Source organism: Scyliorhinus torazame, chromosome 9 (genome assembly GCF_047496885.1).
Source record: "Scyliorhinus torazame isolate Kashiwa2021f chromosome 9, sScyTor2.1, whole genome shotgun sequence".
NCBI classification, from domain to species: domain Eukaryota; kingdom Metazoa; phylum Chordata; class Chondrichthyes; order Carcharhiniformes; family Scyliorhinidae; genus Scyliorhinus; species Scyliorhinus torazame.
Window position 1 is genome coordinate 258,320,518 of NC_092715.1, and position 16,012 is coordinate 258,336,529.

At 52.5% G+C, this 16,012-nt stretch overlaps 1 protein-coding gene across 6 annotated transcripts in view; it reads left to right on the top strand.

The window, feature by feature from the left end:
• palm2akap2 (PALM2 and AKAP2 fusion) overlaps positions 1-16,012 on the top strand; it is a 475,642-nt gene that overhangs the window by 231,453 nt on the left and 228,177 nt on the right. For 5 of the 6 annotated variants that reach the window (XM_072517289.1, XM_072517288.1, XM_072517293.1 and 2 more), the window contains one exon: positions 8,574-8,595. In XM_072517289.1, the coding sequence (XP_072373390.1) occupies positions 8,574-8,595 (22 nt within the window). Of the gene's footprint in view, positions 1-8,573; positions 8,596-14,433; positions 14,559-16,012 lie in introns of those variants that run through there. The other variant, XM_072517290.1, reaches the window with a different exon arrangement.

The window sequence follows — 16,012 nt, forward strand, 5'->3', positions numbered from 1 at the left end:
TTAGTCGCGGGAGCGGAGAATCGCGCCCTTGAATTCCCAATGACATTCCTTGGTGTCCACTCAACACATGGACAAGGGAAATCCTGCCTGAGTTCCACTCAATGCAGGATCCAGATGCGAACAGCCTTCTCCACAAAAGCTGGATCCAGGGATCACGGGCAACACGGTAGCATAGTGGTTAGCACAATTGCTTCACAGCTCCACAGTCCCAGGTTCGATTCCGGCTTGGGTCACTGTCCGTGCGGAGTCTGCACGTTCTCCCCGTGTGTGCGTGGGTTTCCTCCGGGTGCTCCGGTTTCCTCCCACAGTCCAAAGATGTGCAGGTTAGGTGGATTGGCCATGCTAAATTGCCCTTAGTGTCCAAAATTTCTCTTAGTATTGGGTGGGGTTGCTGGGTTATGGGGATAGGGCGGAGGTGTGGGCTTGGGTAGGGTGCTCTTTGCAAGAGCCGGTGCAGACTCGATGGGCCGAATGGCCTCCTTCTGCACTGTAAATTCTATGAATAAGGTGGCTCAGCTCTTTCCGGGCTTCATGTTCAGCTGGGAGAATGAGGTGAGCAGTGACCTGATCGAGGCCTTTATGAGCAGGAAAGAACTAAGAGGAGATTTGAAGGAGAATGTTAAAGCCACGAGAGGTGTAGACAATGTCATGATAGGGAGACAATAGGACTTGGGTCCAGAGATAGGGTCCAAGATGCACCAAGGCATTTAGGGGTTAAACAGATTGAGGAAAAAGATTGCCAGCAGCAGAGTCAGAGAGATACGCCCTCAGCCTGAGTTACCCTGTCCCATTCAGACTTAACCTCGTTAGTGGATATACACAGGATGCCCGGGTATAGCCAGGATGATCTACTCAAGATCTATTGTCATTCAGGACAACCTTGTTTGGTCACAGATTCTGATGACCCATTTGGCTGTGAATGGAAGGTCAGCTGCATATAAATGACACAGCTCTGTTCTTTTGTATAAATGGGAGTGGACAATCAGCCAAGATAATGATTGTTTGAGAGGATGGGTGGAGCTCAGAGAGACAGAAAAAGAATGCTGTTCTGAAGAGTTACCAAAATAAGGCTGTGGAAATTGATCATCAAAGGTCATGAAAGTTGCCACTCAGGCAGATGTTGGAAACAACAGTGCCTAATGGAAGAAAAATGGCTTCGTTAAATGCAACTTTTGCCTTTGCCTGTCTGTGTAAGTGGAACGAGAGCTGCATGCTCATGTAAAGGGTTGCTTAATGGGAACTGGTGTGTTAATTTAAGAAACTGCATGTAGGGCGTGATCTGCTGGCCACACACAACGTGGCTGGTAGATCCTGGGAGAGGCCTTCCACGTGCTTCCTGGCAGCCTCTACACTTTGCGGGATATACCCAAGTCCCACGAGGTGTCGGAATCAGAATCCTGTCCAAAAGGGGCATGACCAAATGGCGCACGCCTATATAGTTTTTAAAGATATGCAGGCAGGCTTACCCGGGATCTACCGTCGTCCCAGGATCTACCAGCCACCCTAGTGGGCCGGCAGACAGGTGCCCTTCAGTACTGGTCCGTACGGTCGTGGACTAGGCGGAACGGCACCCAGGGAGACCTCCAGAGGCCCCTGGGTGGCCAGGGATAGTGCAGGGTTCCCCCATGGCCCTCCCCCTGGAACATGGGCACCTTGGCACTGCCCAGCTGGCACTTTTGCACTGTACCCCTGGCACTGCCAAGGTGCCCGGGTGGCATTGCCAAGCTGTCAAGAGTGCTGCCAGGGTGCCACAGTGACAGTGAAAGGGTATCCAGGTGCCAGGGCAGCACTGCCAAGGACCAGGACCCGAGGGGGGGCCATGCCCATGAAAGGAGGGTGGATAGAGGGTATGAAGGGTGGGGTGTGCAGGACAGGTAAGGAGGGACGTTTGGGAGAGTAGGAGTGTGATGGGTGCAGGCCCTGGAGGGGGTCTGTGAGGTGGTGTGGGGGGGCCAGAAGAGGGCGCTTCCAGGGACCTCTTAGCGGGGTGTACTCACTGGGGTGGGGGGGGGTGGGGTGGGGGTGGAGAGTGATATTGCCCGAGTGTGGGGGCGGGTGGGGGACGAACAAGCTCACTTAGAGATCAGGACACCCTTTCAAAATGGCGGCCCGATCTCTGAGTTCAGCTCCCCAGTGCTGAAAGAAATCCTAAGGGCGCAATCGAATGGCCACGCTACACCCAGAAAGCAGCTCGCCGCGGCACAGCGTGGCCGGTAGAAGGTGGGAGACCCCCATCCTGGGATCTACCCAGCTCGCAACGCCTCACAGGTTCTAACGGGATCTCGCGAGACATTGCAATGTATATCCCGTCCACTGTGGGCGAGACAGCTAGTCTCAGTTTAATGTGAAGGTTCCTGAGGTGTGGGATTTATCTCAAATGCCTCGAAGTCCTCGGACGAGTGCCGTTCAGCGCTGGTCTCCAGAAACGGGGAGCAAAAGGAACGGCAGTAATGGGGGTCTCCCAGGGGATCGGAGGCCCACGGGCGCAGAGTGGTACCCTGCCACAGCTGGTACCAGCTGGGCGCCCTGGCACCACCAGCCTGGCACCCTGACAGTGCCAGCCTGGCGTCTTGGCAGTGCCACCTGGGTGCCGGTTGGGCATTAGCAATGTCCGCAGGCGGGGGGGGGGAACATTATGCAGAGTTGGAGGCACTGTGGGGTGGTGGTCCGGGGCGCGTGAGTCAGCCAAAGGGGGTCTATTTCACAAGCTGGGTCTCCGGGTACGTACAGCAGCCCCCACCCCCACGCCCCGGGCGCTTCCCTTTGCACTGTACCCGGCACTGCATTGCTCCCCGATCACAACGACAGAAAACCCACCGCAGGGGCATTTCCCTCGGCGAGACCGGAAGATCCCACCCTAGTCAGAGGCAAATGTGAACCCAGAAATACAGCCAGGTTCAGGAATGTCCATGTCAGGTATATGCCCGAGACCGGGAACTTCAGGAGGCGGAGGAAGCCCCAGTGGAGGGGCTTAAGGGCAAATGGGAGGAGGAGCTAGGTGGGGAGCTGGATGCGGGCCTGTGGGCGGACGCCCGAAACAGGGTCAATTCCTCTTCATCATGAGCCAGGCTTAGCTTAATCCAGTTTAAGGTGGTCCACCGGGCACACATGACGGCAGCCAGGATGAGCAAGCTCTTTGGGGTTGAGGATAAATGTGCGAGGTGTGCGGGAAGCCCTGCAGATCATGACCATATGTTCTGGGCATGCCCGGCTCTTAAGGGATTATGGCAGGGATTTGCTAAGGCAATGTCCAAGATCTTGGACATGCGGGTGGTGCCGAGTCCAGAGATAGCGATCTTTGGTGTGTCAGACGATCGGGGAGTTCAGGAAGCGAAAGAGGCCGACGTCTTGGCCTTTGCCCGCCTGGTAGCCCGGAGACGGATCCTTTTCATGTGGAGGGACTCGAAGCCCCCGAGTGTGGAGACCTGGGTTGGTGACATGGCTGGGCTTCTCAGTCTGGAGAAAATAAAGTTTGCCTTGTGAGGGTCCATCATGGCGGGGTTCTCTCGGAGGTGGCAGCCGTTCCTCGACTTTCTAGGAGAGCAGTAAAGGTGAGGTGCAGCAGCAACCCGGGTGGGGGCGGGGGGGGGGGGGATGTTGTTACATAGTATTGTTCCTTTTTCTGTATATATGGTTAACATTTATTTTGTTATGTTAAATGTTGTTAATGGTAGTGCAAAAAATTATGTTTTGATAAAAATTTGAATAAAAATATTTTTTCTAAAGAAGGTATCTGCCTGAGCACTGGAGGCAATTGGCCCGTTATGCCCATGTGCTTTCATAACAGCAAATTACATTGTAGATTGAAACAAGATAACAACCATTCCAAATCACCGCCATGAGTTTTAATTTTCCGACCTGGATATCGGTGGTCCCGATCCCCACGATTTGCAAAGTAACATCTCAATAATGGAATCAGAGAGCTTATTTTTCAACCTTTTACACGTGTGCTAAATCCCTCCATGCACTTTTGCATACGGGGATTGTAACACATACAGATTTTAAACAGGTTAGTACTAGCGTAGGGAATATTATACAACTTCATTCAACAACAACTCCCTGCATTTATATAGTGGGTGGGATTCTCCGTCCCGCCAGCCGTTTTCCGGCGTGGTGCGCCCCCGCTGGCAGTGGGATCCACCGTTCCAGCAACCGGCCAATGGGGCTTCCCATTGTGGCCATTCCATCCCACTCCGTCAGGAAACCCGCGGGCGTGAGTGCGCTGCCGGCGAAGCGGAGAATGCCGCCAAGGGAGAATCCCGCAGCGTGTCTTCAGGATGCTCCTTCGAGCCTACCTCTTTCCCAGGTTTTGGTCATCTACCCTAATGTGTGGCTCAGGGTTACAATTCCCCACTGAAGCACCTTGGGATATTAACGGAACTGTACAGGCATAGATTGTTGCTGTTGTCGTCTCAAAACGTCACAAGGCGCTTCACAGGAGCAGTCATCGGAAAGCAATATGATGCCAAGTCACATCAGGAGATATCAGGGCAATTGACCAAAAGCTTGGTCTAAGCAGCCGGTTTTAAGGAGTGTCTCAAAGAGGGAAGGAGGTAGCGAGGCGGAGAGGTTTATGTGCAGTAAAGGGTTGACGTCAAACATTAAAGTGATGGCAGTTCACATTACTGAGTAATAGAGAGCTTGAAGAGAGTAGAAGCTCTTAAATCATGTGGAGGGCCCAACTATGTAGATACTCGCTGCAAATAATTTTAGGCAAAGTGGTGACAGATTTAAAACAGAACTGAGGAGGAATTACTTCACTCAAAGGGTCGTGAATCTGTGGAATTCTCTACCCCAGAGTACAGTGGATGGCGGAACACTAAGGAGGAGATAGGTAGCTTTTTAATTAGTAGCGGAATGAAGGGTTATGAGCAGCTGTATCGGAAGGTGGCGTTGAGGCCAAGATGAGATCAGTCACAAACGTATTGAATGGCGGTGCAGGCCCGAGGGGCTGAATTGCCGACTCCTAGTTCTTATGTACTGAGATAAATTGTCCTGTTTATAAAGACAGTGAACTTGAACAGCATACCTTTGAAGGACTAGACAATCCCCAAACCCCTACCACACAGCAGAACAGTTTAGAGAGGGACTTCCAGAGTCTAGACCCCAGGCAGCGGAAGGCACGGCCTCCCAACAGTGGAGCGACAGGAATCATGGGTGCACAGGAAGCCAGAATGTGGGATTGGAGGAGGGGAGGGGGTTACAGAGCTAGGAAGAGGCAAGGCCATTCATATCAGAATCTTGCCTTTTGTCAAGTGCCTCCTCCCGAGGTCTTGGCTCCGGCTGAGGTGCAGTTCTATCAGAGTCGCCAACTGTTACTGTTAGCGAGAAGTTCCATATAATCTCATGAATGGTGACCATAAAACTATCTGTGTGTTGTAAAAGCTCAGCTGGTTCACGCATGTCCCTTTGAAACGTTCCCTGGCTCCATTCAGCTCCTTGGGCATTAAGGTGGGATTGGTGGGGGGTGGGGAACAATGAGGGCAGCTGACGCAACTCGTTAAGGCCTATTGAGTCAAATCCATTCCCAGTCAGCCTCTACATTCCCAGAGGAGGTGATGGAGACCAGTTAGGTCTTGGGGACTGCCTCCAGGTGACAGACTGGACATGAGGGGGTGGGAGGTGGGGTGGGGGGTCGAATGTGTCCAGCACTCGAGGCCTGCTCTGCCTTCCTGGGCGTTGGCGGAGGGTAAATCTTTTTCCTGCCCAATGGCAGTTCATGCAAATGCTATTTTTAAAATTTTAAACTTTAAATGAGTTGGAGAGAGGGCACCTCCATTTTGAAGCACACTCTGCTTCACCTAAATTAAATCTAAATACTGCAGATGCCCTGGATCTGAAATACAAACAGAACATGCTGGACAATCTCAACAGGTCTGGCAGCATCTGGAGAGAGAAACAAAGTTAACGTTTCGAGCCCAATATGACTCTTCCTCGGAGTTCCTGGAATTAGTGATCCCCATACGGGCATCTACTTTGCCCGCCGTTGAGATGGAGACAAGCTCATTATTAGCACAACCAAACTGTATGATCGCACATGCCTCTCTCACTGTAACTCACTCCAATCCTACAACCCTCTGAGATCCCTGTGCTTCTCCAGTGCTGGCCTCTTTTGCATTCCCAATTTTCACCGTTCCACCATTGGCTGCCCTGCCCCCAATTGCTGTGTCCTAAACTCTGCAATTCCCTCCCCCATACCTCTCTCCCTCTCCGCCCCTCTCTCCCTCTCCACCCCTCGCTCCCTCTCCGCCCCCTCTCTCCCTCTCCGCCCCCTCTCTCCCTCTCCGCCCCCTCTCTCCCTCTCCACCCCTCGCTCCCTCTCCGCCCCCTCTCTCCCTCTCTCCTTGTCTGCCCCTCTCTCCCTCTCTGCCCCTCTCTCCCTCTCCGCCCCTCTCTCCCTCTCCGCCCCTCTCTCCCTCTCCGCCCCTCTCTCCCCCTCCGCCCCCTCTCTCCCTCTCCACCCCTCTCTCCCTCTCCGCCCCTCTCTCCCTCTCCGCCCCTCTCTCCCTCTCTGCCCCTCTCTCCCTCTCCGCCCCTCTCTCCCTCTCCGCCCCCTCTCTCCCTCTTCGCCCCTCTCTTCCTCTCCGCCCCCTCTCTCCCTTTCCGCCCCCTCTCCGCCCCACTCTCCCTCTCTGCCCCTCTCTCCTTCTCCGCCCCTCTCTACCTCTCCGCCCCCTCTCCCCCCCCCACTCCTCTTTTCCTCTCTGCCCCTCTCTCCCTCTCCGCCCCTCTCTCCCTCCCCACCCCTCTCTCCCTCTCCGCCCCCTCTCTCCCTCTCCGCCCCCTCTCTCCCTCTTCGCCCCTCTCTTCCTCTCCGCCCCCTCTCTCCCTTTCCGCCCCCTCTCCGCCCCACTCTCCCTCTCTGCCCCTCTCTCCTTCTCCGCCCCTCTCTACCTCTCCGCCCCCTCTCCCCCCCCCCCACTCCTCTTTTCCTCTCCGCCCCTCTGTCCATCTCCGCCCCTCTCTCCCTCTCCGCCCCTCTCTTCCTCTCCACCCCCTCTGTACCTCTCCGCCCCCTCTCCCCCCCCCCCCACTCCTCTTTTCCTCTCCGCCCCTCTCTCCCTCTCCGCCCCTCTCTTCCTCTCCACCCCCTCTCTCCCTCTCTGCCCCCTCTCTCCTGCTCCGCCCCCTCTCTCCCTCTACACCCCCTCTCCTTCTCCGCCCCTCTCTCCCCTCCTGTAAGATGCTTCATGGAAACCCACCTCTTCGGCCAAGCTTTAAGTCAGCCGTCCTAATAGCTCCTCATGTGGCGCAGTGTCAAGTTTTGTTTGGGGAGGCGCCTGTGAAGTGCGTAGGCTATGCCACGTTCAAGGTGCTATATAAATGCAAGGTCTTGTTGCGCTTCATTCAGGGACTAAAGCACAATCTGATCGGCCTCGAGTCAAACCTTGCATTCAGCTTGAACAGTCTGAAGCAGCGGCAATTGTTCCGAAAAGAATAATCTCCACTGGGCTTGGCTGTTGAATTGTAGGAACATGGGAACAGAAAGAGGCCATTAAGCCCCCCAAGCCTGTTGTGCCATTCAGGGCGCACAGTTAGCTGTCTGGTTCCATAACGCGTTGTATCCTGGCCTAATAGTGATCTTTCAATCTCAGTTTTAACTTTTCCAGTTGACTGGGGTGGGGGGGGTGGGGGGGGCTGGAGTTGGATATTTTCACTTCCCTTTGTAAGGAATTGCTTCCTGTGAACGACCTAGCTGAAATGTGAAGGCTTTTATTCCTTCTCCTGCCAGAGGAAAACGCTTCTTCCATCAACTCCTTTGACCATCTCAATTAAATCGCTCCTTTAATCTGATTACATGCAAGGAACATAAGGCTACTCCGGGGCAGTTTGCCCGCATAACTTAATTCTTTTGGCCCTAGTGCTGCACCCCTCCATGACAAGTGCATCCTTCCTGAGGTTTCCCCCAAAGCTGAGTACAGCGCTCCCCATGGGGTTTGGCCAGAGTTCTGTTCGGCAGCAGCGTAACTTCCAGCCCCTTTTGTGTTGCTGCCCTTGTCTTTAGGGATCTCGTTAATAGCTATTGTCAGAGCAATTGTTGTCGCCGCGCATGTCCCTGCAGCTCAAGGGTGACCTTTCGTCCTCACCAAGTGGACCCCACCAAAATACAATAGTGTCGCTCCCCCCCCCCCACCCCACCCACCCACCCCCCGGCAGGAATGGAAACAATTGTACGACATTTCTTTCAAAGCTACACACAAATTTGTGTTGAATGTCCGTTGATGGATCGAGGCCACCATCGTTTCGGAATAGGGACATTCCCATTCATCATTAAAAAAAAGCATTCAATCTTCACTCCCTTTTAAAAAGCTGTAGAGTGCTTGTCGTTCCTAGTGATAATGTGCAATCATGTGACTTTTACGCACTGATGCTCCACTGCTCAGGTCTGTGTGGAGTCCTATCGTCTGTGTGGAGTTATCGTGCTTTACAACATTCGCAATGGAAACCTAGAAATCCGATCTCAGCAGTGGCACCGATTTTAATCTTGTAGCCGGGGAAGGTGCCTTCAATCATTGCGTGCTCGACCTGAATTAGCATGTTCATGATACTTACATTGTCTTCTCTCTTCACAGGGCTTCTCCGCTCCTGATGGAGGTAAGCAGGCATTTCATACAGGGTTTAAGACAGGCTGGGTTAGCAGGGATGTAAGCTTGTCTGTGGCGTAGATGGGGATTGCAGTTGAGTGAGCGCTCTTGTACATTATCTCTCTTAAAGGGAAGCGGTCTGCATTAAACAGACCAGCTGATTAACCCTTAAAATTGTGCACTAGTGTTTCCGAAATCAAAAAACAAAATACTACAGAGTTTGCACCGAGGGATAATCTTTAACTATTTTGTAACCTTTTAATATCATCAGAAGGCTGGCCAATCTTTGGGATTCTTTAGCCCAGGGAGTTGCGAATGCTCGGTTATTGAGTATTTTCCAGGCTAAGGGTGGGATTTTCCAGCCTTTCCCGCCGACGGGATTTTCCGGTCTGGCCGAAGTAGACCCCCGCCACAGGTTGCCCGGCAGTGGGATGGGCGAACCATGCAAAACGGGACTGAAGGATCCCACTGGCGGCCAATAACAAGCCGCCTCCAGCGTGGTGAAACATGTCGCGGGGAGGAGGGCTGGAAAATTCTGGCCTGGAATTGATAGAGAAGGAAATGAAGAGGTATGGGAATAAGGCAGCAACGTGGAGTCAAGGTAGAGGATCAGCCTTGGCCTTATTGACTAGCGAGCAAGCTCAAGGCCTATATCTTCCCCCATTCGTTAAATTCTTGTAGTATATTATATTGTCATTATTCCAAGGTTGATGACACCTCCACACTCCTTCTAAATCCCTGTGTACTGGCGATCACTTCTTGTCTTCCAAAACCTCATCCTAAACTCTAATTGATCTTGTCAACCACACTCACCTTTCTCCTCTATTCCTGCATTCTTTCTATTGCAAAGCATTTGTGATCCATTTCAGCTTTCAAACAGTGTTTCCTGCACAGTTGCTTTAGCGTTGCTGTGGGATTTACCCTGTACTATAAACTGGGCAGAAACAGTTCTTTCATATAGGCGTTAAAATAAGAGACAACAAAGATCTTCCATGTTTCTGTTACCCCTCCAGACTTGACTCTCTCGGCCGGCCTCCCTTCTTCCAACCTCCACGAGCTTCAGTTCTTCCAACGCTCTGCTGCTTGTACTCGCCAAGCTCGGTCTACCCATTGTCCGTGCGCTCGCCAACCTACAATGGATCTCGGTCAGGCATTCCTCGACTTTCAGATTTCTTATGCTGGTTTCCAAATCCCTGCCCGGCCTTGTTCCTCCCTATCTCTTTCTGCACATCCAGCCCGTCAACCTCTTGAGAGCTCTGCAAGCTCTGGCGCCTTGTGCGTCCCCCAATTTCCTTCACTCCACCACTGGGGGTCAAGCCTTCAGCTGCCTAGGCCAATAAAATGCTCAATGTGCGCTCTAAATCCTTCCACCTCGCCACTCCTTCCTATTCCTATAATATCCGCCTTGGAACCTTCCTCTTTGACCAAACAATGCTCCTAACATCACCTTCTGTGGCTCGGTGTCAAACTTTGTTTGATAGTCACACGTGAAGTGAGCATTTGCTGCAATACGGTCACTATATAAATGCATGTTGTTGTTAATAGGGCATTGCTGTGCGTAAAGCTGGTGCTGTTCTAAAGAAGGCCCATCGGAAACTTCCCAAGAACAACGACACACGCACGATAAATGCTGACCTTCCTTACGATGCTCAAAGCCCATTAGTGAATTCCGGCGAGATGCTGCCGTCACGGTAATGTCACTGGGCTAGTAACCCAGAGGCCCAGGCTAATTCAAGATGTGTAAAAACCCATCTGGTTCACTAATGCCCCTCAGGTAACACGATCTGCCGTCCTTACCCGGTCCGGCCTACATGTGACTCCAGACCCACAGCAATGTGGTTGACTGCTTGTACGCACCAAGCTCACTCGATGGGCCGAATGGCCTCCTTCTGCACTGTAAATTCAATGACTCTCAAATGGTCTGTCATTCCAAGGACAATTACTGGTCTTGCCGGTGACACCCACATCCCATCAAAGAATAAAGAAGGCGTGTTTCAGCACCACAAACGGGATCTGTCTGACAGGGGTAAAAATGATATATAGACGTCATTCAGGACACAATTCCTTGGAGCACAGTGGTTTGAGCACACAGCAGCAGGGAGTAAGGGATATGTGCGTCTAATTTTTTTATTTCCTTTCTTTATACTTGTCAAAAGGTCTAAAAAGACAATCTCACTCAAAGAGCCCATCTAAAGGGCTTGAGCAGTTTAAGGACCACAATTACATGTGTTACAGTCTATTGCTGTTGATGTTATAGTATCATGGAATTTACAGTGCAGAAGTAGGCCATTCGGCCCATCGAGCCTGCACCGGCTCTTAGAAAGAGCACCCTACGGAAGCTCACACCTCCATTATCTCCCCGTCACTCAGTAACCCCACCTAACTTTTTTGGATACAAAGGGGCAATTAACATGGCCCGTCCACCTAACCTGCACATCTGTGGACTGTGAGAAGAAACCGGAGCACCCGGAGGAAACCCACGCAGACACGGGGAGAGCGTGCAGACTCCGCACAGACAGTGACCCAAGCCGGGAATTGAACCTGGGACCCTGGAGCTGTGAAGCAACAGTGCTAACCACTGTGCCGCCGTGTCGCCCACTATTTTTTTGTTTTGTAAATTTAGAGTACCCAATTCTTTTTTTCCCCAATTAAGGGGTAATTTCAGCTTAGCCAATCCACCTACCCTGCACATCTTTGGGTTGTGGGGGTGAGAACCACGCAGACACGAAATCCGCATGGACAGTTACCAGGGGCTGGGATCGAACCCGGATCCTCGGCGCCGTGAGGCAGCAGTGCTGACCGACTGTGTTGCCGCTTAAAGCAGAGATGTAGCACCCTTACCCTTCCATATGTGAATGATGTGATTCATTTTTTTCCCGAACAGATTTGCGAGAGTAGGGATTTGCTGATCAATTTGGAAATAGCTAACCAACTTATGCAGCTTTTTAGTCTGTAGATAACAAGGACGCAGGTCTTGAGGCTCCCGGGGGTAGTATACCTGCCTCTGAGTCAGAAACACTGGGTTCAAGACCCAGCCCCCCCCCCAGGAATTGACGGCCAAGGTGGCCAAACAGGTTGAGTATCAACTTGTAAATCCTTCCAACACACGCAATGTACGGGGAAAGGTTCCTGGTCATCCATGTGACGGAAAGAATGTTGGAGCCTCTAATATCACTATCCAGAGCTTCAGGTTACAACATACATGTAGACGTGTATGTTGCCACAGCAACTCGGACTCCTTTGGGGGGGCCAGTTGGTTGGGTGGTTGGCGTGTATTAGATTAGTACCAACAGCCCCAGGTTCGATTTCTCTGCTTCAGTTGGGGTGGATTCAGGACCTGCCTCCCTGCCTCTTTGCCCTGTCTGTGGTGGAGGTCATCGTGCTTTGGGCTGGAACCTGTTTCTATACAGAGAACTAAAGAGCAAGGACCCGACCATGTATAAGGTTTAAATCCAACTTCTTGTTATCTTATCTGTATCTCGGGTTGTTAATCGGAGTTGCTCTTGGCTACTGGTTTGGAATTCAGTCATAGAATTTACAGCGCAGATGGAGGCCATTTGGCCCATTGAGTCTGTGCCAGCCCTTGGAAAGAGAACCCCATTTTAAGCCTACACTTCCAACCTATCCCCGTAACCCAGTAACCCCACCTAATCTTTTTGGACACGAAGGGTAATTTAGGATGGCCAATCCCATCTAACCTGCATATCTTTGGACTGTGGGAGGAAACCCATGCAGACACGAGGAGAGCGTGCAGACTTCGCACAGACAGTGCCCCAAGCCGGGAATCAAACCTGGGACCCTGGAGCTGTGAAGCATCTGTGCCAACCGCTGTGCTACCCTGCTGCCCAATGATCGACCTTCCCGAACCAGTAGGTGGACAAGGTCCAAATAGCACAAACCAGGAAATAATGGAGCAGTCACCTGTAGCTTAGTGGTAGTGCCCTTGCCTCTGCATCAGAAGGTTCTGGGTTCATGTCCTGCTCAAGTGGCAAATCAGAGAATCACGGAATTGTTACGGCGCAATTCCAGGGTGCCAGGCTAGCACTGCCAGGGTGCCAAGCCGGCATTTTCTTGCAAGGCGGTGATTGGGCCGAGGGGTGCCCTGCACGGGTACGGGGAGGAGGGCAGGGACCTCTCACAGCTGGGTGCTCCGGTTTCCTCTCACAGTCCACAATAGTGAGTTGGGGCATGGGGGTTGATCGGAGGTCGCATTGGGGGCTCGAGAGATCGGGATGCCATTTAAAAATGGCGCCCAATGGCGCCCCGATCTCTCGCAGCAATGAGGAGTTCCGGTGAGCGGAGTTCCTCAGTGCAGTTAACGAGGCTAAGTGGTGCCTCGTTGGGGAGTTCCCTGCTGAGGCTCCGGATCTACCAAGATGGCCGTTAGATAACGGGGTATTTCTTGGCACTCCGAGCACTGGGAAACACTCGGCTAATCTTGCGCTATGGGACTCTGTCCCCATTTGGGTAGATCACGTCTGAAATGTAGGTAAAATCAAAACATGCCCGGGTACCAGAACCTACTTCATGGTGTTTGAACAGTTGCCCACTATCCTACTCCTTCAAAAGCAGCAGAATAACTCCACATATGATGGAGACAAAAAACATCCAGGATCATGCACTGAGTCCCTGAGAGAAAATACTGGAAAAGATGTCAAGCAAGAACACAACCAGTCCTGGCTATTTCTCTGTTTAGTTAAATACTTTCAGCGGGATTCTCTGTCCGCGGAAGCCTCCGCTCCGCCGGCAGTGCACCCACGCCCGTTGGGTTTCCCGACGGCATGGGGGTGGCCACAATGAGAATCCCCATTGGCCGGCTGCGGGAACGGAGAATCCCGCTGCCGGCGGCGGCGCGGCGCCCAGGAAAACGCGGCTGACGGACCGGAGGATCCGCCCCCCAAAAAAACTCCACACTCGCCCACTTTGCACGTCCCTGATTTAATTTGCTCCACAACTGGGGGCTGTACCTTCAATGGGAGTCTGGGCACAGATAGGACACGGTTGCTTGTGCCATTAGACCTCATGTTGACCGGCATCAGCACCTTGGGAAATGCATTAAGAACATTGGTGATGAGATCATGCCCACTGTATTAAGGGGAGAAGCCATACGCCCATTGCTGCATTGTTGTCTCAAAAAAATCAACAGCAGGAAATACAGGCATTCCACAACGCTAAAAATAATTAATAGTTCTGCAATGATGTCAGAAGCAATTATTTTCTAGCACCATTGTAACTGAGGCAAGTTGGGGCAACAAATGTTTTGTACTAAGTTGATATGCACGAAAGCTGAGAGTGGGCAGCAGGGGTCGGGTGACAGAAATGACTGGCATTGCAAAAAGATTGAGAGGGGATAAGTGGAAGCCATTGACAATCAAAGATGGATTATAAAAAAGGAGTTGGGATTGGCACTGTTTTCTGTGGTGAGCTGGAGGAGTGGGGGGGGAGCTTTGCGTTTTGAGATCGCGGTGCACTCTCTCTCTCACTCTCACACAGACTCAATGCTGCTGTAATCAATGATCTGTGATGTGGGTGTGTCGCGGAGTCCTATTCAAAATCTCGAAACCCCGATTGAATTAAATTCCCAACGGCTTGCAGGCGAGCCTCAATATTTCCTGCCTCAGCTACTCTGTTACTCTGTTCAACGCCAATCATGAGATTGCGAGGCTGCTCATTGTTCCCTCTGATCCAGCTGTGGAGTGCAAAAATGAAAGCCTGGTGCTGGTGCTGTCCTTTATTGTTCTGGTTTAATACAGCATTCCTGGGAACTCTGCTGTATCAGCAGCGAGTCTCTTAGTGCGACCAGTTGTTTTGTTTCCCCACCTCCCCCCCCCCCCCCCCCGCCCCGCCACCCCCTCGCACCACCAACAGATGCAGTGAATTACGGGTTTTACCGGCGACCCGACCTTCCGGCTCTCTGCTCACAAAGGACGGAGGCGATGAAAGGGCAGGGCGGCAGAGAGGAGAAGGTGCCGGGTAAGTGGCAGAGGAGTGTCGATGTGAAGCGAACGGCACAATTTTGAAAGAGAGACTCGGGGAGGCGTGCACGGAAACCTTTTCCAAGGTGGCAGGACCGGTCCAGGACGCTGTCACGAAAAGCACGCAGCGCCCCTCCCCATCCCCCGCCCCCCCACCCCCCCCACCCCCCACCGCCCCCCCCCCCCCCCAGCCTCAGATTTGCCAATAGTGGTGGCACCGCGCACAAAGCACGAGGAAGTTGGGTGAAACCTTTCAGAAAACGGTGGGTTAGGCCTCAGTTGTGTCCAATTCCCGGTCACAGGCTTTAGGGAGGATGTCGTAGGCCTTGGGGAGGATCGAGGCGGCTTTGCTAGAATGGCAGCCGGGAGGGGGGGGGGTTCTGTGGCTTGGAGGGATGAATCTGACATTCTTCTCCTTAAAGAGAGAATGTGAAAGAGGGATTTGATAGAGGTGTTAAGCAGTATGAAGGGTTTCGACAGAAGAGAATGGGAGAGGGGTGGGCGTCAGTAACCGGAGGATCCAAGTCATTGGCAAAAAGAACCAGAGGCGAGACACAGAGATGATTTTCCTTCATTCAGCAAGGTAGAATTCAGTAAGGACTTTCAAAGGGAGAGACCTTTTATGGCTCATTCAAAGAGCCAGCACAGGTGAGATGGGCTGAACGGCCTCCTTGTGTGCTGTACGGATTGCATGACAAAATAGCAGTGAATGAACTGTGAGGCCTGCAACATCTCGATGGACCAGGCTACAAGCAGTTGCTTTACCCCCCCCCCCCCCCCCCCCCCGCCCCGTCCAATTGGCTCCGTGCTTTTCTTCCAATTGATTGCTGTCCACAGGTGTGTCTGAGACAGGGAGTGCCAGCTGCGGCATTAACCTTGTTCTAATTCCCCACTCCCCCCCCCCCCCACCCCGCCGCCCCCACCTCCATTTATTGACCAGGAATGGTGACTGAATTTTGTTTTGCTATGACCAATATTATTCTCCCGTAATTGCCCTCCGGTTAAAGGTGGCCAGTTCCACACCGACCAGACAGAGCTGGGCCCCCCGCCCGGCCGTGTAAACTAGGAAGGAAAAGACTGCATTTATATAGCACCTTTCACAACCATCAGATGCCCCAAATCACTTTCCAGGCAATGACGTACTTTTGAAGCATGGAATGATGGAAACACTGCAGCCAGTTTGTACACAGTAAGATCCCACAAACAGCAATGTGGCCACGGCCATATTGTTTGTTTCTGGGATGTGGATTGAGGGACAAATATTGGCTGGCGCACTTGGGGACCACTCCCTTGCTCATTTTTGAAATAGTGCCATTGGACCGATGCATCCGGTCAAGCGGATAGATGTGGCCTCAGTTCGACATCTCGTCCGGCCGTCCGTCAGTCCGGCACAGTGGCCAGAATTCTCCGGCCGGTTCTCTGGCGGCAGTATCCCCTGGTCCCGCTGGCAAC